Consider the following 27,822-nt stretch of genomic DNA (forward strand, 5'->3'; position numbering starts at 1 on the left):
CGCTATACACGAGCGGCGCACACATACGGAACAGAGAGGAGAGGAGCGTTTTTCGCGTGCGCGAATGTGGATGCGCGTCGAGGCAGACTCGCGCAGCTGCGCGTCCCGATTACACACGAGCGCGACTCCCTTTCCCGACGCGCTATAGCGCTACTGTTAAACGCCTCGGTCCTTCTTTCTCTCGTTCTCTCTCTCTCTCTCTCTCTCTTCTCGTAAATTCATTCGCCGTCCCACTCTTTGTTGTTGTACGTCGGCGCGCTCGGTCTCTCTCGCTCTCTCGTGTTATTTCTGATGCTTTCTCTCTCTCTCTCTCTCTCTCTCTCTCTCTCTCTCTCTCTTTGGTCCGTTCTTTCGGAGACTGTTTCTCCATTTTGCCGTGGCTGTCTTTCCAAGTTTGTCTCCGTTCGCTGCGCGCCACTGGTATACATATCTATGTATATGTATACGTTGCGCTTTTTCGGAGCTTCCCTCCGAATGATGGCCCTTTTTCAGAGGCCGATAGCGTAAACAAGACCTCCTGCGTTCGCAGTAGCCCAGTGTACATCATTACTCCGAAACGTAAAACGGAGCGAGATGCGACTCGGTCTCGAACGATCCATCGACGCTGAGCGCGAAATCGTGTATGAGTCACCGCTCACCTGTTGAAAAATCCAACGTACAGTCCCAGGTATTTCCGGCTCTCGCGCATGTAACGTAAGCGCTGACGCGAAAAAGGCGGCGTCTGTCGCGGCAGAAAAAGAAACATCGGAAACGAATTTCAGAATAATTCACGCTGTATACATATTTATACACATCATACCCTCGGGCGCAAATAACGCTCCGTCGTGTGTCTTATCCAGTATATACACACTCGCGGCGTCGTGTATATATATATATAAGTAATACTCGAGTCAGCAGCATACGTGAGCGTTCACGCGTCGTCTCGACGCTATATAGTATACGCGTGATATATACATGTATACGTACGTGTTTAATCGGCTAAATGCCAGCGTTATATAGCGACGGCACTGCTGCTCTCGGATATACGCGGAGTTTTTCGTTGCTACTGCTTTTGTCTCGAGTGGATCTGGTCCCTCGACTAGACGAAAATCTTGATGCCAGACACGCAGCTCTCGAGCTCCACTGCTCGCTATATCTATATGTATGCGCGCGCGGCTTTTCTTCTACGCCGGCGGAGAGAAAAGTTTTACGTGAATCGCCTCAGTTTGTATGTATTAGTTGCGCCCTGAGGGGACCGGGTTTGGCTGAAAATTTGCATAGGCTTGCTCGTGCGATTTGTTATGCATATATACGATATGTTTGTCTTTCATTTTGTGGGTCATAGGGTAAATATTAAACCTATATTGCGTTGTAAAAAAGAGTATTTTCGCGTTTACACAAAGCAATGTATTGTAAACTGCGATTAGCTCAAAATAAGGAGTGGCTTTTCGTATTTTTTACTGCAAGCAAAGAGCTCGCTTCAAAAACCGTGAGCTTCAATTAATTCCATCATCGAGATCGAATCGCGCGTGGGAACAATAACACGCCAGCGCAGTTTTCGCGCTAACTCGTTAATGACCGCCGAGCGTGATCGTTATAATTATTTCGAGGAAACTGCACAAATCGAATTGTGTAGCTTCCGAAGCTGCGCCAAAACCCATATCAACCCTGAACTCGCTGGAAAGCCTTCGTTTCGAACGCACGGAAGACTGACTTCGTCCGATAGACCGTCGATTCTTTTTTTCCCCTCATTTTCAGCTACGCGACAATGATAATTGTTGTACGAAACGAATACAAAGGCGATTAGAATAATAGCACGCGCTCACGTGTTGCAATCAAAATCGCGGCTGAGAGAGTCGAATTATATCACGGACGTGCGGCTATGCGCTGCAGTGAGATTTCTTTGTCTGCTCTTTCTCAGCGATACGAAAGTCAGCTGATTTTGGAAAGACGATATCGCTGATGTTGATGTTTTTTTTTCTTCGTATAGCGACGTCTGGGTTTCTAAACTCTGATTGCGCAAGGCCGGGAGTTTCGAATTGGCGCAATTTTTATTTGGAGCTGTGTCGTATATACAGTCGTGCGTGAGAAAAAATTACGTTGGTTTCGAAACGGTATTTATACATATTTTTATAGGTCGAATGTCATATTTACCAAATGAGCATTTACTTTTCACGGAAAGAAACTCTGCGAGCCGATAGCAAAGGCAATAATTTTCGTCCAATAATAAACGTTTCACAATAATATCCCAGAAGCAACGCGCGCGCACGTCGCAAAGAAGATAATTTCTATTCTAGTCTCGAGTCCAATACGTTTCTGCGTTAATCTCTCGCGCGAAGTAAGGATTACGTGAATATGGCCATAATTAGGAGATAGGACGCGGTAATTGCGAAATATACGCACACGCTCGCGGCTCGCGCGCACTTTAGCGATTCCGCGCGCTGAGCGCCGAAATAATAGTGCTGGCGAATCAAGATAGCGGAGCGCAAAAAAAGATCCGAGGCTCGCTTAGCGCGCGTAATTACGCAGATGTTTAGCTCGCAAGCTTCGTTACGTAACTCCCTCGAGTCGCGAAAGGACGAAAAGGCGGATTTATTTTCGGTTTTTGGCGAAATCTTCGTTGGCTATATCGGGTGACCGAGGCGAATTTAACCGTCCGGATAAATATTGGTTTTGGAAGAATATAGCTCTAGAGCTCGCGGATGTACCGAAATGCTCGCGACGCTCGAGTCTCTACCAAGCGTACAGAGCGAAGGAAAGAACTTATTGTTAACATTCGCATCACACGCGCGACACGTTAATCTGGAGAGAGAGAGAGGGGGGGAGCATTCCAGGCTTTCGCGCAAACAAGAGATTCCGAAGCCAGCCACGTTTTCATTATTTTTAGCGTAAAGCAAAATTACGCTCCTTCTAATTCAGTCCCTCCACTCTGCCGTCGCCGCGAAAACAGACGGCTCCCTCCGTCTTCATGGCGAAGCTCGTGGCCCGTCGTGCATGTATATTGGGGTGGAACTTATCAGCGTCAGCGCGCTCGTGCATAAATGTATAATACGCGTGCGTATATATATATATATCAGCTGCGTGTATAGCCCCGAATTTCTCGTCGCGGATCAGCAACGCAAACGTATAAGTAATACAAGGAGAAGATTTACAGCATACGTATCTCCGCTGGATATCCGCAATCAAGTCTCGATTGCGGTCGAATTATCGTTATTTCGACGGGCGGTAATTAGCTCGGTCGGTCTCTTTCGTACGTGCGTATAATGCATGAATTTATCATGGAAACTGCTCTGAAGGAGTCGTCCCTCTCTCTCTCTCTCTTTCAGCTCCATAGGTCCCACACAACACGGAATTCTCGAATCCGGGTTTAATCGGAGGAGATATTCGGAGAACCACTATATATGCTACTGCGCAGTACACCACATCACATATACTATAGCACAGCTATACACAATTCCACAAATTCGGAGTGATAGATAGGACGCCTGCATCGATATTATACGGGTGGAGTCTCTGACGCTTCGAGATATGAGGAAAAGCAACAGGAGAATGAGAGAAGAAAATTCCGTCGAAATCTAATGGGCTATATAGGTATACTGCTGCATTGTCGGCAGGGGCCTTCCGATCCCTCCGCGCGGGTTTCGTGCACGGTGGCAAGTATACCTGGCTGTTCTCTTACACTATATCGAGCACACTATACAGGTATGCGCATGCATAAACTTTGCGGAAAGTCGATCGACCCACAATACGTGTGTGCGAGTATGTGGAGAGAGAAGGGGATCAGGAGAAAAAGGGGCCTCTCGGCAAGGGAAGGGGAATAAGCGTAGGGGCCTCACGGAGCGAGACGCAGATAACGCTGTGTATGCCTCTGTGAAATAGGGACCGGCCGAGCGCGAGGGGAGAGCAAGCGGAAAGCCGAGGGGGCAGAGAAATATTCACTAGACGATCGAACCTACAGATCTCTCTCGCTCTCTCGCTCTACGCCGGGGCACTTCGGAATATATACAAAGTTAAAAGCGAGCCCCTGTCTGCGTGTGTGTAAATTAGCGTATGCAGGCGAACGCGAGGGGGCATTTGTGTCGGGTTCGATTTTGATGTGGCTGCTGTTTGCACGGTTTCGTTTATAAGCTGTACAGCACTCGATATTATTATTATTGCGAGCAATACAGAGCCACTACTGAATCTATGCAACATTGTGAGTCAGTCACGGCAGAGATTTTTCTCTTCTGTATACTACATTTTCTCGATTCTAGACCAATATTTCTGTCGACAATTCAACGACGTTTGTGCTCAGATGTATTGTACATTGTATTTACGATCGCTTTCGTTCTCGGCCGAACAATGGATCGCCGTCAGAGCAATAGACAAATCAGATTTATCAGCCGTATATCTTCCGATATCATTCATACGAGTAGCACTTAGTACATCGCCGCGGCCGCTTTCCGAATGCAAATTATCCTCGCGTCTGCGGCAAGCGAAGCGCAAAAATCGCAGGCTCGAGTTTGCGCACACACGCTTGAAAGCCGGATTTGCATGCATTGTAGTTTTTTAATTTGCGTACAGCTCCCCTGTATAAAACAGTAGTATACCCTGGTAGAAGATAACTATTATCTTGCAGAATTCAAAACTATGACTCAATGGTTAAAATTCTTTTGAATTTTGTGAATACCTTCTGAACTACAAATCAAAAGATATGAATAATTTGAAATACAATTCCTAATTATGCAATCATTTTAATTAGATGGTTTCAAATTTTGACTCTATACACTTATCGAGCCACGATCGATGCATGTGCTAGTGGGTTCACTTGTTAAAGAAGACATTTCGCACTATCATTCTGCTAATATGAATAATAACTAATTTTTTAGTGTCTGGGCAGAATTTTAAGCAAATTGTGCCCGAATACCATCGCCCGTGGGAGGAGTTTCCGTGGAGATTTTACCACAGGTTTTGCCCGACTACCATCGCCCGTGGGAGGAGTGTCTGGGCAGAATTTTAAGCAAATTGTGCCCGAGTACCATCGCCCGTACGGGAGGAGTTTCTGGGTTTATCTAGGATACACTCTGCCCGCCGGTAGAAAATTTGCCGTATTCTGGTAATCTATAAACTAGCTCTTAAATTTCCTTCAAGGGTAGTTACATATATATATATATATATATAGATGTATGTAGTTGGCCGAGTTATCCAAAATTACGTTTCAACCTCGTACCTCAAGAGGAATCCATGGATGGCAAAGCCGATATTATAGGATTATTAATTTGCGGCGTATCCGACCGTATGGGTGTAGTCTGACCTGCTTGTCCCTCTCTGACGTCATAGACTTGGAAAATTTGAGAAAACAGCTCCGCCCACGCTCGACTGAGCTATTATCCCCTTGCGTCCTTGATGCCTCGCTCGATCCTCCCTCCCCTATACGCTTTCTGTGATTCTTCAGAACTTTTCCAACAGCGCTTTGCTATTTAATGCACGCGACTTTTTTCCTGATACACATACATAGGAGCTGCCTGATGTAGTGAGACGTATTATTCTCGGGAAGAGGGGACAGAATGAAAAGGACGTTCTCGAAGGGATTAAGAGGAGAAGTAGTTTTCATAATCAAACGAGCGCGCGTCGGGGGGGGGGGGGGAGAAACGAGTCCTACAGCCTATATGTATACGCCGTCGTTGTATACCTATGAAAAGTAGGTAGGTATACAGAGCAAGCCGTGTCCGGGGTTTAATGGCCCGGTCGCGATAAAAAAAATGCTCGGCTCTGCAACAGACGCCAGCGTATAAACCTTTTCTTCTCTTCATCGTGGCCTTCGGTTTCCTAGAAAAGTGAAACTTTTGGGTTTTCGCTGTGCTCTATAGGTCACGCTGTGCGTTAAATTTCAGCCGGAGTTCACGGAATAATCTTCAAGTTTAGGGCTTCCTTGAGTAAATGAGTCGCTGAACGTATCTCGAATGTAATATCCAAGTTGAATATTGAAAAAGAAAACTACCTAACTAATATTTCTTTTAGGTCATGTACAATAACCATCATACATACATAACGGTACAAATGAACAATGCGACGAAAACGAGCGCGCTCATCCCAGATGGGCCCAATTTCGTCAATTCACTTGGCCGAGACAATTGAAGACTTTCTGAGAAGCGTTGGAAATTGGTCATTTTAGAAATTTGGTGGGCGGTGGACTGCCTGCTTGCTGCGCGGATGAGCAGAGACTACTGAAGTCTCCGACTTTTATGAACAAGAATGAAGAAGAATCATGCCAGCGCTTGTCTAATTGCGTTTTGATAGCTTCGGGTTATACGCCCATAGAATCACGCAAGATTCTCGCCATTGGCCGAATTCGAGGATTTCTACGACCGATGCCAGCCCCCAGCCCCACTCCTGATCCAGCTTACAATAGCACTGCTATATACTTGCATTTGTTTATGGCTCTTGACAAATTCTCATGAACCAAACAATGAGTTCCTTTGATTTGGAGTTGAATTATCCGCAAAAATTTGCTGCATTCGCAGTCGTCTCTGTCTGCGACCGCCATCCGCGAAACCAGCGAAGGTCAGCCAATTACTTTAATAAAATTAATCAGCGAATCAGCTTCGCTCTGCGATACACATTCCTGGAAATTCCTGTACCGTATAATATAAAGTTTCCCTAATGCGTCCTGCCATTACAGTCCGGCGCCTACCGAGAAAATTATACAAGTACAAGCGAGCAGAGCGCGCCAAATAAAGGCAAAAAGGCTGCCCCGCTGTGCAGAGCACACGAAGCATAAATCCGCGTTATAGAAAGCCCGCAGCGGCTGTAAACACGTATACACGAGCACTCGCTCGTGGATCGCAAAATTTTCGTGAATTTTATTCATTACAGAGCTCAGCCCCTGGCTTGCGCGTCCGCGTTCATAATTAACTCGCGCGATTTTTAACTATGCTAATAAAAGCCGGAATATGCGCGCAGCAAGCCGGGGTATTAACGCACGACGTGGAAAAAAGAAACTCGAGCAGCGGAGCGGCTTAAGAAATATATCGCCGCGATTTCTAGCGTGTCCGCTGTAAAAGGGCCTGTGAGCTGTATCTTCATTTTTTTTACTCTTCCATTTTGCTGAGTAAGAAGCTTGCAACGGGCGTTACGCCGTGTTTTTTCGCTTCAATAGAGGCGCAGCGCGAGAGGCATTTTTAGCTATTCTATTATTAATGCTGGCTTTTTATTTTTACCCTCTTCCGCGAGTATATTACTAGCTTTATTGAATTTTGCGGACGCGCACGCCGCGACAAAGGCGACAAAAATTGAACTTTACAAAGTCGCTTCAATACAGCTATATAGCATTTTAGATTAGAAAATTTAAACGATTCGTGTATCCAACGCAGCCGTGAAAAATAATTCTCGTCTTCGTCGTAATTCGAGCGCACAGAAGCGCCTGCGACTGAGCTATATAAGCCAAGAGAGCTTCCTGATAATTGCCGCATAGAAAGTCGGCCTAGGTATTAGAGGCGCAGGAAAGCGCGCTGAATCAAATAGAAAACGCGTGTACACATTCAAAATTTACTACAATTGCAACAATACTGTGCGAAGCTGTCCTGTCCCATAGGAGAGCCAGAGAACAATGGCCATCTGGCGAAAGCGTCAAGTCCGTTGGTATTTTAGTGCTAAAAATTGACAGCTGACTGACAATCGCCATTGTTCCGACGGTAAAACTTGCCGGTTCCTACGCGAGAATTCTCCACTATAAAGTTCTTGTTATGTGCACTCTATCGGGCGCGGCTATCTCTTGACGTCTTGTGTATATGTGTGTGAAAGACCTGTGCCCCTTGCTCATGGAAACTCGTCCTACCGTTGGAGCACGTCCTGCTGAGCTCTGTGCATTATGGCGCGGAGATGATGGAATAATTTAATTTATTTTTATTATAGCAGTTATTGGCTTTGTTTAATAACTAAATTTCACGTGAGATAACGATTTTATATGATTTTATATTATAAATGTATAATCGCCAGATTTTCCATTCGACTGAACTCATGCAACTGGAATAATTAAATTTACAACGAGCAGATGCTTATAGTCGATGAATCAATACGATTCCACTTTTAAAATCTTTGTAGCAAGTAAAGCTCGCGCGCAGCTTTTTACCTAGCAAAATCTCGGCACCTGCGACTTCCCTATACGATGTGTCCAATTATAAACGCGCGCAGGGAATCCCCCTTACTATGTCGCTGCAACAAAGCCCTAGCGAAATTGGACTCGGTCCAGCCAGTCGCGAGAGCCAACGAAATCCCTTCGTTTCAGCGCGGTGGACTATTTTTCCTCCCAACTTAGTCCTCCTCTCGACAACACAAAGCGCTTCTCACTCGCACTCGCTCAAGAGTAATCTATATTTACATGGCGACTCGCGGCCCAGATGTGGTACGTATCCCTACGGGCGAGCGAGAGCAGGCTAACTAGGGACTAAAGAAAACACACGTCCGACTGCGCAAGAAGGGCCCCCTGCGCGTCTATTTCCACGCGAAAACCAACCGGTGACGAGGCTTATTCGAAGAAAGGCGGAGGTGAAGTGTCGAGGGCAAAAATAAACCGGCCCGCTCGCGAGTGCCCCGAAAGAGCCGTTGCTCGTGGGTGGGAGAAAGCTGCTGATCTAGTTTTCTCCTCCTATAGCATCGACAGTTATAATACCGTACTTTGAAAAATATACCCGCGCGCAAGAGAGAGAGAGAGAGAGAGAGAGAGAGAGAGAGAGAGAGAGAGAGAGCCGCGGCTTTGGTCCTGCAGCACGTATATTTTTAGGCCTGTTTGTTATTGCTTTAAAATAATCGCTGCGCTGGAAAATGAAGGAGCGAGAGCCGTATACGCGCACGCGCCCCCGCGAGATTTATGGATCGGGTGTCGTTGTTATTGTTGTCATTTTCCGCGCGCGAGCTGGCCCGTTCGCCAAGCCAGTTTTAAGCGAATATGACGTGCGCTACTTGCGCGCCAAGCGGGAGAGAGTCGAGCCCCGAGATTTATTATAGATTGTGCGTAAGGGGAAAACGGACCGAGCGATGCTTTATGCTCGGGAGAAAAATTAATTTCGCTACGTCGGCCCTATACATCGTTCCGATTTCCATAGTCTAATTGAGATTTATGCGCGAGCGAATTAAGGCTGCTTTGGGCATTTTCCGTCGACTTTGACGATAAATCCATTGGAATACATCGCGAAAAGGGAAAGTAGCAGTGGTGGCAAAAGTGTGAGATTCAAAAGGAACATGCACGCGGTTCGAATTCGAATGCATGCGCGAAACGAGCCGCGATAAATGTTCGTGGATGCGCGCTCTATGTATAGACTTTATTTCGCTTCAACTTGGCGAATCGCTCACTTTCTAATCTTTTTGCTGTATATAACTTGTAGCGAGAAACGATAAATCGTTGAATTGTAATTTTTAAGTAACAGCCGCGATGCTTTTTTTTTGTTATGTTTAATAAAGCCTGGGCGCACAGTATCGAAGGAAAAAATAATACCTCGTACAAAAAAAGGCTGTCTTGCGCGAAAGCGAATTATTCGGAAGCCTGCCGGTGATCGATCGTCTGCGCTTCATCATTTTCCTCGACTTTTCCGTCGCTTGATAATTTTCTCCTTGGTCCATAAAGTACGATATTATATCCTCCCTCCACAAATCCATCATCCAGCAGACTGTATTACGCCTTGCATACAAGTATATACGAACGAAAATATTTACAACCCGCTGAGTCACTAATTGGCTTATACTCGCTCTGAACAGTATTCCGAGCGAAATCGGGAAAATCTCCACGGCTCGAGTGTACGGGTAGCTAAAGACTCGGCTGCAGGTATGAAGGCATAGGGTCAAGCCGAGCAAGAGAGAGCGGTATCGGCACGGATCTGCCGGCGAGTGTAACTATATAGGTATACTGTCTTTCTAAAGTGTAGCTCTAGAACCCGCAGTGAGCGGGGCCTATAAACGCCCGCGCGCGGCGGTGGCTGTGGCTCTCCCATAACGGGAAGGCTTTTGCGCCCATTATAATGCCCGACCAACAACATCGCGCGCGATCTCTGCCCGTTACGAGCGTGGCTCGAAAGTTTATTCGACGCCCCGGCTGTAGCACACATTCGGCCTGTACCGCGCACGAAAGAGAGAGAGAGAGAGAGACTCTCTCACTCTGTGCATGTGTGTGTACTGCTCGTACGGTGCGCGGTATTGTACGGTATAAAGTGCTCGAATCGTGCAAGCCCAGCTCTTTATTCTTGGCTTTCGGTTGCGCTCTGCTCTCGCTCTCTCTCTCTCTCTCTCTCTCTCTCTCTCTCTCTCTCTCTCTCTCTCTCTCTCTCTCTCTCTCTCTCTCTCACTCTCTTGTAGGCTCTTTCGCGGTACCTCGGTGGGATGCCGGACTTAATCTCGGCATGCGGGCGCGCTGCTGTTTAATTTTTCATAAATGTAGGACGCGTGCGTTTCTTTCGTGACGCACCTCGGTAATTTATCGTACGATTTCGCGCGCGATCGATGCCCATTTACCAAGTTTTATTTGCAAAGCGAGTTCGCGGCCCTCGCGGTGCCAATTCTAGACTCGGGAGCATCGTACCATGGCGCGTTTCTTTCGTCCATTCGAAGGCCGCGGCTCTTTGCAGAGCTCTATGCTTATAAGCTGCGAGTAATTGATTCGCAGCGCTTCAATACATTCGCGAGCGAACTTTATTTGTCTCGTAGCACGCATAAAGGTGACATTGACACGGTTCGAGGCTATTGTGGGATTTCAAAAGCCGAAACATGACTAGACACACCCACTGATTTCTTTTTCCATCGGATCCTAACGCATTAATCTTATTTTTCGGACTTACGTAATGGCTCTGAGCGAGACTGCAAATGCTATCCTCTACTCACCTGCAACATACAATTGACTCGTATTAGGTGCGACGTAAATGAGAATATGTTAAAAAAACAAAACATTCGAGTACATCGCCCACGTTCTAATCTAATCTCCTCTACGCACGAAGTATATCTGGATCACCGATACAGAAGCTCTAGATATTACTATTTCCCCGCTGGCAATCGCGAGAATATGAATTAATAATCTTATCGCGCGTCTGGCAAATTTCTTGAATTAATTTACGATCTCTCTTATCTTGCGACGCAGATGCGGATTTTCTCAAATCGCTATCTCGTATCTACAAAGACAAACGTACACTCGAGGCAAACTTTTAATCGTCGAAAAGTCCCAGAACTCGCGCTCCGTGTCGTATATACGACCATTAAAAAAGGAAGCTTGCCCATCTTGAGCATTACGCTGCAAGAAAGTAAAAGCCGGGCCCCGTACGCGAGGCGAGACACACATCCCGGGGAGAGCGTCGAGAAAGAGAAAAAACGGAATTTCAGGTAGCGCCGAGCGTGACGCGAAAATAAATCCGAGGAAAAAGAGCAGCGGCACTGGCTTGCAAAAAAAAAGGGGGGAATATACCCACGCGATGGAGGCGGGGAATATTGTCGAAACGAAACGCGCCGAAAGGGGATGACGCACGCAGAAGAGAGGATTGCCCGCCGCCGGCGAAATGTACGACGTTCTGCGAGCGTTGGATCTTCTTGTGCGATTTTTGCAAAAATGTTGGCGCGAGGCAATGGAAACGGGCGGTCGAATCTTTCGAATTTGTAGTTTACGATGTTGACTTTGGGTGAATAATAAAGGAATAATTGCTCAATCCTGCCTGTCTGGTTCCCTCATTAGCCTGGCGTACATCGTGATCGATCGTTGCAATTTGGTAAACGATACTCGAATATGATTGTAAGTTATGTGCACACTTTCCTCTCGGCCGATCAGAAGAACCGCCAATTATTTCTACCTCCGCATGGCGTATTCGCTGTGAGAACGCGCATAACTTTTCTTGCGAACGACTTCAGTGAATCCTTACCGAAAACCATCGTAAACACAGCAAGTACAGCATCATGTATCTTTTCCTCTCAGATAAACTCTTCTTATCGCCGGGTGAAATTTTTGTAGAAAGTGTCACTCGCGATGTTTAAAATAATTGCTTTTAATGACATTCTCACAAGGCGCCTCACTTAACGAGGAACCGTTTCAGTAAATCATACAAGATTCGAAGAGCTCGTGTGTTTCGCTGCAGTGAATTTCGAAAGCATCATCCAAATAGTATCAATTGCCAAAAGCAAACCTCACATACGCGATCGCGAACAAATACAAATGAACTCGTTCGCGCAACACAATCGATTTCTCTTTTTCCCAGCATTGCATCGCTATACAGTTGCGATATCCTCATTTTCCTCTTCTGCGCACACATGTATCCTTCCTTTTCTCCAATAATTCAATTCCCTTTTCCCGCAAACGCGATATCGCCCGAGCCGCGAGGCTGCACTTAGTCAACGTATCGTCATATTTTCTGGCGAGATCGAATTTCTCCTGATGATGGCGCTGCTGCGACGACGTCACGATTTGCCGAGCTTTCGAAAGCCGGAGCCACGACACGACGAGCCGCAGCACGAAATTTCCATCGTAAACAGTCGCCTGTGTGTATAGAAACTCTGCCTACACGTATATATAACGCATAAAAAATTTATCTCTCCGAGCGAATTGAAGGCCAAGGCTCGTGTTTTTTTCTCCGCCTCCCGCGCGCGCGAGGATGTTTCATTGATGTCGAGCTTTTTACAGTTATACGCGCGCGAGAGTGAGCGGCGAGTGCTAAATTTTATTCAGCACATACACCGAAGCGAATGTGCCTCCGCGAGGAATTGTTCGCGCGAAGGACTTTTTCGCCTTACGTTATAAACCTTTTTGTGTTAATAACGAGAGAAATATCGGCGAGAACTTTTTATATTTGTAGTTGTGCACAATTTGGCGTATCTTCTCGATTCTACACTGCACGAGAATATCCCTTTGATTATGCATACGACGAAGCTGCTTCATCTCAAACGTGAGCGACGAAATATAACGAGCACGTTTGGATTCGAGAGCGCAATCTCGTCTGTATATCTGTACGCCGAGAGCCGAATCGACGATAGGATAGATCTCAGATAAAGTTCTGCCATTTTTCGTGCCGGTTGCTGAGCTCGAACGACGCTAATAACGTTTGTTTTCGAAACAAAATTGCGAAATCGCGCTCGGCTCTCGCGGGAACCGAAAAATTTGAACTGCGCACTTGTATAGAGTATGACTCACCCGACACTTTATGTTTATTTTATGTAACGTAAAGAAGATTAAAAAAAAAATTCCACGACTCACAAGGAATCTTCAAGAAACTATAGATAGAAAAAACGATTCTTTTCTTTCCGACCGAGAAATCTCGGTACGCCGCGGTGCACCTTAAAAAAATCGAGAACTTTAATCGGCGGTTGAATCTAATCTATTCATGAAACTTTCGAAAGGATTCCGATGGGAGAGGGAGACGAAATCCGAGGCTTTTTAATCTTGCGAAAGATTTATGTGATATCTCCAAAATAAGACGCAAACACTCATACTTGGATTAATGTGTATATGTTGTATAGGGGCCAATAATTATGCAATTTACGTAAAGGATGTTTGTTTGGGATTATTAATGATCGGAGGAATAGATCAGACTTTCGAAACGTCGGGAGGTATGTTTGAAATAGTTTTCCTGCTTACTCAACTTTAATATCTCGTTCTATATTTGCGTATCCATAATACGCTGAATTCTTTATTTGAAAGTAAAAACAAGTATTCAACCAGGAGCCGAGCTCTTTTGGAATATATTTTATAACCGATGTACATCTCTTATATCCATTTCTTTGTTTCTTTCCACACAGAGGTAGAATGCATTTAGTTGAAAAAAATAAATAAATATAAAACAAATTTTATCACACAAACGTATTATATTCCGAATTTCCACTACGGCGTGAAGTTATTTTTACACTATAATATATTCGGTTCTTTGAAGTAAGAAATTGACTTCAAGATCGGAAGATTGCGTTTTGTACAAATCTTTATTATGTTTTCAGTAGTAGTATGCTTTGCTCATTCAACTGTAACGAAAGAATTTTTTACAGCGACGTTACGTGACTGACAGGGTAATTTTATAACAAACGTATACGTGGAAATGAAATAATAGCAACGTCTGCATGAAAATTTGCGCGCTCATACACGGAGAGAAGCGATACGTCTATAAATTCCATCTAGGATTATTCAAATGCGAACATGGAATCGGTTTATTTGAGTCACTCGATACCAGAGGTGCGGAGCAAAGAAGCGAAAATATGGAAATTGAATTTTCATCAAAAGGCACACCTTTTTTATTTTACGTACAGTACTTCAGCATGACGAAAAGTAAAACACTTTAATATACTTGTAAAATTCGCTGAAAAAAGAGCTCGTGTACAGCTGTACATCCAAATTGAAGACATTAATACTTTGCTGCTACGTCCTTATCTTATCAACGGTTAAAGTCTAGTTAAAGTTGTTAATTATTTTAAACGTGTGACTTTTACGTTGAAATCTTGTACTCGTGATTTTTTCACAGCATCATGACGAGAGTAAAGATCCACATTAACATTCGACATTATATATTATCATTATATATATACAATCATGTAGCAGTTATGAAAATGTGATAATCAATAATGAATAGCAGATGCAATTGCAGTTGCAGCATAAGCGACCCAAGCTCAGGCCTCGTTAGAGGGCACGTACTGCTATATGTATATACAGCGTGCGCGCAGATTGAGATTGTGGAAAACAGAAAAGTGTCTGTGCGCCACCTATCGACGTCAGCCGCAGAGACCAACAAACAGCCCAAAAGTTCAAACAGTACGAGTGAAAGGCCAGTCCAAAACTTACACCTCGGCAATATCGAGTAAAAGTTGCCAAGCCTTGTGAGTCGATGAAAAGCGAAGTGTACAATAAGAGGCTCAAAAAACTCTATGGATCGGAAGATGTACGACGGACGCGCATGAATTATGAAACGCCGGCCAACCCATCAGCAGCAGGCGGTAATGAGCGCCAGGGAAAAAACTTTGCGAATCGCTTCACGATGACGCACGTACACTGTTAATTTCGCCGTACCTACCTCTCGTATCTCAGACTTGGCGATCGAGAGCGAGAAAAAAACCCCGGAGAAGAACCCCCCGAAATGACATCAGCCGATTGTTGCTGCTGAGACAACGCGCGTACATACACACAGAGACAGAGGAGATATACATAGAGCCAGGCATCGTTTGTTGCAAAGTGGATTACGTCAGCGCGCATTTCTAGGCGTGCCATCGATGTATAAGTTGCCTCTCGCGTATACACACCGCGGGGCCGAGGTGAACGAACGCCCAGAGACGGAGGCTACTCGCGTCGGCTGACTTTACGACAACGACCGGGAGCCTCTTCGCGCGCGCGCGGTGCATGCACGCATCACGTCGAGCTTGCACGTAGGAGACGCGCGGCGGCGGCGGCGGCGGCGGCGACGTCGACGGACTGGCAATTTTTCGCGACGAGGAAATTCCGAAAATTTGCGTGACTCCCATGTATATAACAGATGCAGCCATCTCAATGCGCGCGTTTTGATGCAGCGCCAGGCGGAAGCGCGAGTTCGTTTCGAAATAGAGGCGTGCACGCGCCGGCTTTGGTCATTCTGAAATGGTTCGCTCACAGCTCGTTAAACGTTGATTGGCCTCCGATTCACGTCAGAATTTTCACGTCGCGATTGCGTAACGCAGCTCGATTACACTCTCCGACAAGTCGAAAACTAGAAAAAGAAGCTGTATACAAACGAAACGAAACAAAGGCGGCGAGAAAGAGAGAGAGAGAGAGAGAGAGAGAGAGAGAGAGAGAGAGAGAGAGAGAGAGGATTATCAGCGAATAACGGCAAACAAAAAGCCTCCATTGTCGAGAGCAGCCAACATAATTTCTGGAACAGAGTCGCAATAAAGCCGAGCAATAATTTCAGTATTCCCGTCGTTACTCGTCAATATTTCTCGGGAGAGAAAGCGGCGCGCTCGTAAAATCGCGGTCGCGGCGCACATACGTTCGAAGACGCGACGATCTGCATTCGTCTTCGATACTCCCGCTATACGTATACAAGCACGCCTCTTTCCCCCTCGAAACGAAATTTCACTTCGCGTTTATAATACGAGGCGGCGGGATAATGTACACAACAGCAGCGACGCCTCCGCGGCTTTACGTAACGGCGCGAAGCGGAAACGGTTTGTTTGCATGCGCTCGCACGCGACTTCGGGAAAACGATAATTGCAAGCGCGCGGGATAGTTCGTTTTCGCACATGTGCGCACGTGACGAAACCCCTAGTCGTTATTTCTTTAGTCGTAAAAAAATGTTGTTTTCTCGTATTAAAAAAATACACTTCTACGCTGTTGGTTTTTTCGCTTTTCAAGCCCAGAGGTTTTTACGCGGCTCTGAAAATTCGAGAGCTAGCGCGCGCCACGACTTTGGGAATTTCGAGTTGCGAAAGTTGGACTGTACAGACGCCGCGCTAATCGCCCACAATGCTCACGTTATCAATTTTCGATAGCGACGCTTTTACGTGTTACACAGCTCGCGTCGCTGAACTTGACCTGCGACCTTGTCTAGCGTAGTTTCTGTTCTCAGGCTCTCGGTATCACTGCTCTACCGATGGTGAAAGCGATTTTGCGCACGACCGGTCGTTATTGTTCGCTATAGGTTAGCTGTGACCATAAACAATCGACTAAATAATCGACGTGCGCCGATAAAGTACAAAAACACGGAGGGTCTCTCGCATAAGCCTAGACGAAACGTTATCAGCGCGGCGTCTGCTTTTTAACCCCGGGGAAACTTAAAGCCGAGCTGCTCGTTCCCCACCGCCGCCATCGCGTTTCGCAAACACGCTCGAAACGATCGACCATTGCGGCTATATCGCTCGATATACCTATATATATATGTTACCCGCCGCTGCATACGCATACACCACACGCGTCCCTGGCGATCGCCGATTTTACGTACTTTTGCAACGGTTTTTCAGCTGCACCTAAATGAAGAGAGAGGAGGAGAGAGAAACGGTTTTCCGCGGTGCGCGTTTTTTACGCGCGAGTAAAGAGCCTCTTTAAAGATTGAGCGACTATAAAGCGTTTAGCGTTTCGCCGATTCTCGCTCGTTATTTCCCGATGCTTCCTTTTTCGACTGCTCGAGTTTCTCTGCGATGGTGCGACTGCGCAGACGTATACTCGCGAGAGTATATCGGCTAATGGAAACGCGCTTTTTTCCACGAGTTCTGGGTTAATACTGATGATATCGAGAGCAGCGCATATCGCTTATCGACAGGAAGCGATAATGCTCTCTCCCTCTCTCTCTCTCTCTCTCTCTCTCTCTCTCTCTCTCTCTCTCTCTCTCCTGAGGCTGATCATCTTTTTTCGAGCGTTCGATTTATTCGCTCGAACGGTGATCGCCGAACAAGTAGGAACTCGGAATGAGATGCGTGATCTCGTTTGTGATGCGAATGATGCGAAAAAGAAATCTAACGCTAAGCTAATTAATGATGCTGAATCTATATTTTATTTTAAAAGTAGTAGATTGAACAGGAATCGATAAGAAAAAGCGTATGGATTGGTCATAGATCGAAGTACGACACCGTCAGGTATAAAATCAAAATTTTATCAAGCGAAAAATAGCTCGCCGTCACACGAGCCGCATCGGGACATCAGTCTATCCATCAAAAAAGGAAAAAAATCCCAGAGGATGAACATCAACCCGAGAGAGCTAGCTCGGCGAAATCCGAAACCGCAGAAGGTATACACGACGAGGAGAGGAGAGACCACGGCGGTGGCGGTGGCGGCGGACGTCGAAGCGAAGAGTCCTCAATCTCCATAGGCAAAAGCTCCATTACTGTTATAATAGGTTTTTGATATCCGCGGAGAGTGGGTATACCGTAACTATACGCTCTCGGCTCTCGATCGGATGACTGACGGCGGCGGCGAAGAAGAAGAAAATGGGAAGAAAACCAACTGGTTTCTCCGCGCGACCTTTTTTGGCGAGGGAAAACCACGACGCTCGAGAGTAGCGGACGATTTTACCGTAAAAATTCGTTTTGCAAAAGAATTCGCGATTCGTTATGCTTTAACAATTATCTTTTGGATCTCTAAGTTTTTTGGAGAGCAAAGCTCGTTAGGTCTAATCATTTTTTCGCTGCTAATCTAAAAAGATACATGCATACATATGCAATGCTTACCCCGAACTTAAGCCGCACTTTCCCAATAATTGTCTCTCCCTTTCAATTCCCTACCTTTCAATTTTTCGAAAAAATCAATAACTCCACGTCGCGCGACAAGTGTCCGCCTCTGCAGCCTTGATTAATTCCACCGCGATCAGCACTCTCGACTCCAGCACCGCTTCGTTCCTAAGCAACACGGCTTCGAGGTTAACGACTGGCGCGGATTTTTCACTGTAACTTTGTCGAAACTACGATCGAGTCGAGTGTTCATGTATTCCGAGTACTGCGCGCGTGTGAGCTCAGCCGAGTGATGAAATCCGCAATTATCGCCTCGCAGAGCCGAGTGCGCGAAGGATAAAGGTACATCGTAATAGCTTGGAAATGGAGTCTTGCGCTGCAGCTAGGACTTATTATAGAATTGTTTACGCTCGTAAATGACGTTGTGAAAAAAGCCCATACACGAAGCTGCGTATAATGCACAAGAAATCAAGCACGCAAATTGCGCCGCCGGCAGTCCACGCGATGTTTTCATTTTAGATACCACATGTAACCATCTGCCGTGAAAATTTCTCCAAACGCTTTTCATAGATCCGTTGCATAATCAAGCCATAAGTAAGGTATAATGAAATATGGAAATCCTCTGCTCTCTCGCGCTCTGCGCTGTTTGCTTTGTTTACCTAAAACGCGCAGACTCCGCCTGCATCGATCGCGCCGGGGAAAGAAGCTACGCTCCCACGCTCGGCCTTGTCTGATGCGGATGTAATCTAGTTTTCGCGTATCGCATAGCGATCGCCGTATAAGGAAGAGCCAAGAGCATCGCGTGGGTGGCTGATGAGTGCGTGCCGAAATTCGTTTCGATATCGTGTTCTCTCAGAAATCAGTCCGTGAAAAATTACGAGCTTATACGGATAGCGCAAATCATCCCCGACGTGCAACACGTATCGAGATTACTGCAAACAATAACCTGCGCTCCGCAGAAGGGTAATCGAGAAAAGATCACGTACAGACAAAGGCACATCGGCATTCACGCGTCGACTAGTCCTTTTGGCGACGGCGAATGCCTCTTGAGCAACTCGCGCGGCTTCTTTTATTTCCAAAGATGCAATTTCCCATCCTTTATTCGTACAGCGCTTTATGCGCGCGGATCCGAATGGGCCTTTTATTGAGGAAACGCGCGAGACTGACTGCGCTTGTTTTTGTTCTGCTCAATTTCGATGTATTCTTAATAAGCGTATACGCGCACTTAGCGGCGGGAAGTGAAAGTGTAAACAACGAGCGCGAGAGCAAAAAGTTCGGTAATATCCATCCGAATTACGAGGATTTTTTTCTTCTGATTTTATGATCGCCTAAAGCGCGGGATTTGCCACATGAAGGAGCTGCATCACAGAACACGCATCGCTTCGCGCGCAAAAAGCTTGTGTATCAATTCCCTCAGCCTTGTTTGTTCTCCTCAATTCACCTCGCGATTCGGCGAGCGAGCAAAATACTCGAAAAGAAAAGAGTAACAGTACAGAGATTGTATACAGGCTGTTCACGTGTATGCATCTAACGAGTCGCGAATAGAGCTCTCTCGCTCGGCGCAAAGAGAACGCGCGCATTGAAAAGGTGGAAAACTTTAAAGGTCGATCGGTCGTTGCTCGGCGAGGCCCGTTGGAAAGCCTCCCGAGGCATAGCAAGCCAGCTCTATCCCACGACTTCGCGAGTCGCGATGAGGCAAGTGTGCTGCTAGACGAACGGAGTGAGAGAGAGAGAGAGAGAGAGAGAGAGAGAGACAGAGAGAGACAGAGAGAGAGAGAGAGAGAGAGGAAGAAAAGAGCACTTGAGAGAGTGGGCGCTCGCGAGAACTCGAGCCGAGGCGGACAGCCGGCTCTGATGCAGTACAGGATACGCTCTTATATATTACAGAGTCGACTGCGATGCAGAGACACACTCGCGATGGGAGAAAGAGAGGAGATAAAAACAGCCTGTACAGAAGGAAGCGGATTTCACTGCGCCGCTGTGTCGATGAATGAGAGAAAAATACAGGTTGTTTCTGCTGAAAGATGAACTATTATAAACTATTATTCGAAGTGCTTGTGCACGGAAAAATCATCTAGGAAATCTCATTTATCACCGGTAGACACAGGCAGTTATAGCAAGTGGCACAGCGCTATATGTGCAATGCGATACCGAATGAGGGAAATAGGAAAATGCCTATGCGCCACCTGTCGTTGCTCCCGAAAATAGAGTCTCCCAAAAAGTATGCGAGCCATGAAGCTAAAATTCCGATAACGCATACGTAATGTACGAAATTCTACAATCGTTTCATTTTCCAATTATTCGCATCGAATCCATGTTGGCGGCTTCGTGTCTTGCGAAACTCCTGCAGTCTCCGAGAGACTGACGAAGAAACAGGCTCTTGAGAGTCGGTATAAGGCAAGTCATACGTGATGAGAGAAAACCGCGAACGAAGAAGAAGAAATACTGAGGGGTCGCATCGGGGGGAAGAGGACTGACGAGAAAGGAGCTGCAAAATAAGGCAGATAGGATGGAGATGGAGCATGACGAGAAGGAGATCAGCGCATTAATCGAGTTGGCACGTCTGTATAACTGTATGCTGGTGCCTCGGCTTTGTCTAACAGAGATTTTGTTTACGGCAGATGGGTTTAAAAACACGATTTGATTCGATTATTTGAAACTCGATATGGAAATGCGATTGAAAGAAACAAACCGCACGCGAAAGCGGATTCGCAAAAATAGCCCGATTACAGAATATACCGATTGTATCGGGTTTAAAAATTGTCGATACCTGCCAATAAACGATTGACTTAAAAACGGAAATCAGGCGGAATTTTCGCGCGAAGCGTAATAAAAATTCATCGCGGGTTTGATCTTTGTACAAGCTATGCGTTGGCGGAAAAACCGGCAGATGTTCCGTCGACACTCGATGATTACACCGATGCCTTATCGAGATGAAGCGAGGATAAGATAGCGCGCTAGCAATTTTTGCGTTGCACTTATGAATACTTACGATCGATCGCCTGGGGAATTTCAACTGTCTACGTCTACATCGAAAAATATATTCGACCATATAGATGCGGTGATAACAAAAAAATCAGCTGATGCTGCGCACAAAAAGTGCTATGCACGCTAGCTCTTGCTTGTATGCTATAAAAAGCTCGGAATGTTTTAACCGAGATTTTCTTCGGATGAGTGAGGCGCGTGCATAATTTCTAGGTTAAACTAATAAACGATAATTTTTTTAACGAGGCCTAAATATCGTCTCGAAAACGATCGACCGGTCGTCACTTTCAATGCCAGAAGCCAATTAAAAGTCCTCTATTTTCGCCTTCGCTTGGGCCACCCACATCGGCGGCGAATCAGACTATATCGTATAAATACTCCGAACGTTAATGAACAAAAATAAATCCTCGAGAGCAGAGAGCGAATAAAAAAAAAAGAAAAATGATAAAGAAGTGAAACGCTCGCGTTGAAACTGCACCGGAGAGAGAGAGAGAGATTCAATGCCGCGAGCCGATATTAACGGCAACGAGCTCCTCGTTCGGACCAATCATTTTTTATTATTAATAATTCGCCATTTACACCAGTTGCCGAGAGTGCTGCCCCTCCGCGACGCGCTCGACAGAGAGCCACTCAGGGATTATTTCGCGCGCGTCACGAGTGCGTGCCTGTGACGCAAACGACATGTTTCAGCTTTTACAGGATCACTGCGAGCTTTATTCGAAACGCAAAAGCTGATCATTTATAGTACAGTGAATATTATGCGTGTGTGTGGGATTACGGTCGAAGGTTTTTCGGGGTCTTCGTATTGTATCTTATTTTATTCAGGAGTTGAACTGGTTTGAAAATTAAAATTCTAACAGATTAGACGATAAGGGAATTCAGCACGCGTGATATTTTTGCGAAGCGACCCAGTTTCTCGAAACGACGTTTATATTAAATTTTAGTCTCACCGCTCGACATTATTTTTTTCTGCAGTCGTTAGTTATACGAGAAAGCTCTGGTAAAATTCATTTGTGCGGTAGAAAGCTCGGTGTGCATTTTTCAAATAATTTTTTAAATTATGTTATACTCTCTGCAACGAGCGTGATTTCTTTTTTCCAACTGCAGCGACACTGTGCTAAAGTGGAGTATTTTCGTTCGTAACAGTAGGAAAAGGTTAGTATTTTAATTTGAAAAATTGTAAATGAAAGCTTGCAGAATAAATATGGATTATAGACTTCCATTCGAGCTTTCACCTTTGAACTTTTTTAGTACGTGCGATGCACACATTTTATATACGATCATTCGAATAATCAGACGGCGCAGCGCAATCGTCCGTTAATGCTCAGTCCAGAGCAGAAAGGAACGAGGAGATAATACATCGAAAAGAGAAAGAGCGTGAGTAATATATACGTATACAAAGAGAACGTCTCGTATACGTATGTATTATATATACAGCGGCAGCAGTCCGAGTATCGCGGCTTTCGAGAGCTGCGGCGGCTGAGTTGAGATTTCAATCGGGTAAAAAAATATCGCTGACTCGATAGACATGACGTAGACGTTAGAAGTCGCCAAGTCCTTAACGAGCGGCTGAAAGTTCCTTTTATAGTGAGCTGCGCGGGTATCGCCAGCAGCGCAGCGCAGCAGCAGTCACCGATATAAGCCGCGACTGCAGAGTATAGTAGTCGTAAGTCAGAGCCGTCTCTCCAACGCTTCGTGCCCTCGCTTCGAACGCAATAATGATGCGATGGAAATTTTGCCCTCGAAATGTTGATATTGTGCGCAGATTTTTTCTTTCAATTTTCAATGTTTGCGTATTGTTTGATTCTATTATTCGAAGACTCGGTTGTGATTATACTTGCGGTTAGCTATAGAAAAGATTAGCACTGTATTTGTTTTGGGATTATTTAAAATTGAAAAAAAAACGATTTATTAAAATAAAATTTCCTCACCTTAAGTCTCGTAAAATAGCTAACTACGTGCGTTCAGCTTTGCGGGCATCGCTATGAAGATACTTTTTTAAGTGAGTTACTTTCAGCGGGAAAACTTTTTTGAAAATTCCATTAAAACTCACGATCCACCGAACTTCATTTTCTTGCCTCTCGCGGGTGAAAAATGAATATTCCGACGTTCTTCTATTATCGCCTCTAAATGCGTTTGAAAAAAGTAATGCATATTTATAATCTCGCTTATTATCTGGTTACGATTTTTGCTCGCCGACGAAACTACGGCGTAAAAAGTTCTCCGCTGTTTAAAATTGTAATATCATACTCTTCCATCTCGAAGTTACAGTACGAGGAAAAAGAACAGAACTTTCTCCGACACGAATCGAACACAAAAAAGCAGTGTCGCCAATAGTGGCAAGCGTCCGCGAGTCTAACGCGGAAATAAAGAAAAAAAGGCATCGGGAACAAAAAGAACTCGCGACAAAGGACTACGACGCAGCGGACAAGTTCATTATCAGGAAGCAATGTCGCCGCGCGAGAGAGAAAAAGTCCGCCGAAAAAGAGAGGATCTATGGGTTAGGAAGATTATTCGTGTGGCGGAAGCAAAGAAGGCCGACGGGCTGGGTAAATCGCATCCGTTCTGTGCACGCGGTCAACGCCACGCTCCAAGGATGCTAAACTCGGGCCGTATCCTTGCTGCGTCGAGACGCTGTCTGCGTGTCCCTAACGTCACGAAGCGACTTTTAAGAAAAATGTACGTGCTCGAGATAAAATAACCGTGCATATGTGATTCGCGCTTGGACTGACGATTTATTTATAGTATTGAACGTGTCTTTAAGCGCGTTTTTCGGGGAGTCATGAAAAGAGCAGGAGTTATTTTTTAGCTCTCTGCTCTAACGTTGATTGGTCGTAGACCGGTTTCGCCACGTTCGAAGCGTGTTTTATTCAACACCCTCAACAATAATGTGTATGGCAAATACAGCCTTCTATTCACGGTGAAAGTTTTCCGCTCATACGTGTTGTGAACACATTTGCCCTCACACATTTGGAAACAAATTCACGTAAAATAATTCGTACGTATCTGAAAAATCATCATCTCGCGTTTTACTTGACACAGAAATCTCATTTTAAAAGTAGGTTGTATTTTTTAAGAACAATACAATATTAGAGTCAAGCATGCGAAATATCAAATAAGCCACGTAGTTTTCGCTAGCTTCGGTTGCATATAGAGTTCTTCTCTTTTTTTTCGTAGAATCACAGTTACCGCGTGAGATACGAGAGAATAATTTATGAATTATTACCCCTGACAGCCAGCCAAGCAAGATAAATGAGTTGCGCTTAAATAATTTTTTTAAAAAAGTTTAGTTAACTAGAGCTTGGCACAAATAATTGGTGTTTTGCCAAATCCTGACCGATGCTGTTGTTTCAATTTCTTCCTATATTTTTGCTTATACTTTAAGACGCGTGACGTTTGTCGAGTCTCTAAATAGCAACATTCTGTTGGTTTTCTCGTAAATTAGCAATGAAAGAAAACTAAAAATATAGAAATATTCCACCAAAATAAGTTTAACCTTTACGGTAATCGTTAAATTGACGCTGCAAACGTTGTGATTGCGCGATCGTATTTGTTATGGAGAATAGCCAGCGTTATATTGGAAATATTGAACCATCATCCAGTCCGAATGAAACTGAAATGATCATCTATACTCTGATGACGTCAACAGAGCTCTATTCAAGGCTTCGACTTTGAGAAATCCAGCTAGTCGACGAGTGTTTGATAGAACATTGAATTTTGCATGTTATTGCTGCAGTACGTAAAACCCGTGATTATTGAACTTGAAGTTGAAGGTCGCGCTAAATCTACCCAAAAACCCAGAGACTCGGAAAAATGGGTCAAGTGAGAAAAGCTTGAATCAACTGACTTTATAATTTGTTCTGGCCCACCGTATCCACTGCTCTTTGATCACGAGCAGCGGTGGAAAAAGATGAAAAATCAGAGGAACCTCTGCTGAAATTATACGGTTAAAAAAAGAACACAATGAGATTCCGCGCGAGAACTAACCTCCTTTGGTCGAGTTTTCTTTCATCGTGGAAGGACGGCGTAAGTGAGGTCAATCGCCGTCGTTGCCATCGACGTTAGCATTGCTGATTCTGCATTTGGCCTGGAACAATTAAGAGTACACGCGCGCTTTAACATTTGTATGCTGAAAGTCGTTATTCTCAATTGAGACCGTCGTAAAAAAACGAACGAGAATCTGCTCATGGCACCCGCGTTAGTCGACTTTTTTTTAAATCGAGCTATATGGGGGCGCTATATCAAGTGTCGCTTAATTTCCTGAGACACAAATGCGTTATTGTTTCAAAGCTTGACCAAGTGTTAAAGAATATAGTGAAAGAGGGAAGCCATATTAACTTCGATTGAGAATGATCTCGAGACTCGAACTTTCTACTCTAAAATTGATACGTCGTGGAACGTTTTGGATTTCTCCGCATCCGTCAAGCGACCGCTGCATTTCCTATACGATGATGCTACGTTAACCGACGTGCAATTAATGCTTCAAGTGTCTGAATTTTGAAATTAAAACTATTTTCTCCCCGACAATTATATCACAATCTACCTACCGATTAAACTTATCACGCGCCGCGTGTGTGAAGCAGTTGGGTAATTTTCCAGAATGTACGGACTAGCATCGTTAAAGGCAATTATCAGCTGTATCGCGCGCGCTCTCCGTACAATGAAAAGTCAAATATTGTTTCGGGAAACATTGTGCGCGCGATGTGTGCGATGTGTAGCTATATGGAAACATATTTTCCTTCGCGTCGTTTTCAAAATCGCGACGCAGAATTTTTCTTGCCTGATAACACGCCGAGGCTTGTGCTGAAACTTATCAGCAGAGACGGCAGATAGCGAATTAGCGTGAAAGAATATAAACATGGATTTGTGTGATTTGTACTTATCGCTCGCTCGGCAAATAGAGCCGCACATGCGTGAGGAATTAAAGCATCGTATTACTATTATTATCGTCCGCGTTTTGAAAAAAGAGTTCTGATATCGAAGGCGATTATCGCGTGATATCTCTTTTTGGCAGCGAGTAATTTTAAAAGGCAAAAAAGCGCGATGAGCGCCTCCGAAAATTTGCGCACAAAGCGAGTCTTGAAACGCAATCAGCTCGGCGATTACAATCTCGCGCAAAGTTAAAAAAAATCAATAATTGCGTGCGAGGTTTTTTATCGACCGGAAAATGTGCGCGACTAATCATAGCGTGCGACAGGGAGAACACGCGCGGTATTCGAAACGTTCGACGATTTTCCAAGAAAAAAAAGCGATTATATACTTTGTTAAATTGCGGTGTGTCGTTTTCGCCGAAATTTCACAATCGTCCCCGTACCGGCGGAGAGTGTATCTATGAGGAACGGAAGCGCGACAATCAAAGAGGCACATCCGTCAAATTAAGCGCGCACGAGTGTGTCGGCTGTATATATCTATCGTTTCATCAGAAAAACAATACATTTTTACGCCACGACTGTTCACGCGATATTTTCCCACACTCGACTCTTGCCATCAGTCGCATTATATATACGAACGTAAACGTACATGCGCATCGATCGTCCGATAATAAATCAGCAGCGAGTAAAAAAGAGGCACTGAGCAACAAAAGGCTCACCAGCGCGGTTGTCCCTATCTCATCCACGATATACTCTAGAACACGCGACGTATATAGCTGCGGCTAATAATCATCTCGCGCTTTCGAGGTGTCGTTGCTGCTCGTTTTCCGCAGGGGCTACGGATATATAGAGCTCTGCTGATGTACGAGGAGGGCGTGAAAAAGCCACGTGGGAAATCGATGAAAAGCATCGCCCGAGTGAGAAAGAGAGAACGACCTTCGATGGAATTTTTATTTTTACTTTTCGTCTTCGGGCGCGCGAGCCAGAAAGAGAGAGAGAGAGAGAGAGAGAGAGAGAGAGAGAGAGAGAGAGAGAGAGAGAGAGAGAGAGAGAGAGAGATAGAAGCACGGAGTCACTTGTTTGTGAAAAGCGCCGCACGAGTTTTTCGTTATAAGAGGAAAAAGAGATGAAGGATACGCTATATATAGAGGCGTACAAACACCTGAAGTGAGTTAGAAAAATACGCGAGTCGAGTTGACTTTGGCACTCTGGCGCGAGTCGTCTTTTCCGAAAATTTTCCATCGATCGCGCGGTAATTGAGGCAAACAAATTGAAGCACTATTTGTTTTCATTAGAGCCCGGAGAGCGCTGCTGCTGATTGATTTTACTTCTTTCCGTTTGCGCGTATACGTAGGCCTCCTCTGACGCAGAATGTAACCTCAGTATAGACTCGGGCGGTAAAACATGAAGCGCAGGCTAGGCAAGGCAGTTTTGGGGTAGGTTGCCCACCGATATATCTACACTCGGCGCGCAAATCAGGATGAGGAAAAAAGAAAAGTCTATGCGCCACTTATCGTCGCTAAGCAGAAACTCACAATTAGAGTCATTTGAGACAGTCCAAAGTGTATATGACTATACAACTTGAGTGTTTTACCATAGAAGAACACCGTTAGATAACAGTTTAGCGAATTTTCCGTTGCTGATGATATTTTTACTCGCGTGTGCCGCGCAATTGAAAATTCAATAAACCTTGTGAGAACCATAAAATGATTGTTGGTTCAACACGACACACGACTTTGCTTCAATCATACACATCCGTCATTCTAAACTCGGGAATTCCAACGTCAGTGCCTTATTAACATCTTCAATACGCATAATCACCGGTCAAAAAGCGCCAAACGCGCCTAAAACCCAATCATTTTTCGCTTTTCCATAT

General features: G+C 45.1%; 1 protein-coding gene across 5 annotated transcripts in view; it reads right to left on the reverse strand.

Moving 5' to 3' along the window:
* Window positions 1–27,822, reverse strand: part of LOC100679532 (inositol-pentakisphosphate 2-kinase) — a 125,317-nt gene that overhangs the window by 43,142 nt on the left and 54,353 nt on the right. For 2 of the 5 annotated variants that reach the window (XM_031931896.2, XM_031931897.1), the window contains one exon: window positions 25,063–25,162. The exons of 2 other annotated variants lie outside the window; for them this stretch is intronic. In XM_031931896.2, the coding sequence (XP_031787756.1) occupies window positions 25,063–25,087 (25 nt within the window). In that variant the 5' untranslated portion in view covers window positions 25,088–25,162. Of the gene's footprint in view, window positions 1–10,784; window positions 10,828–25,062; window positions 25,163–27,822 lie in introns of those variants that run through there. One more of the 5 variants, XM_032600310.1, reaches the window with a different exon arrangement.

This window comes from Nasonia vitripennis, chromosome 5 (assembly GCF_009193385.2).
Source record: "Nasonia vitripennis strain AsymCx chromosome 5, Nvit_psr_1.1, whole genome shotgun sequence".
Taxonomy (NCBI): domain Eukaryota; kingdom Metazoa; phylum Arthropoda; class Insecta; order Hymenoptera; family Pteromalidae; genus Nasonia; species Nasonia vitripennis.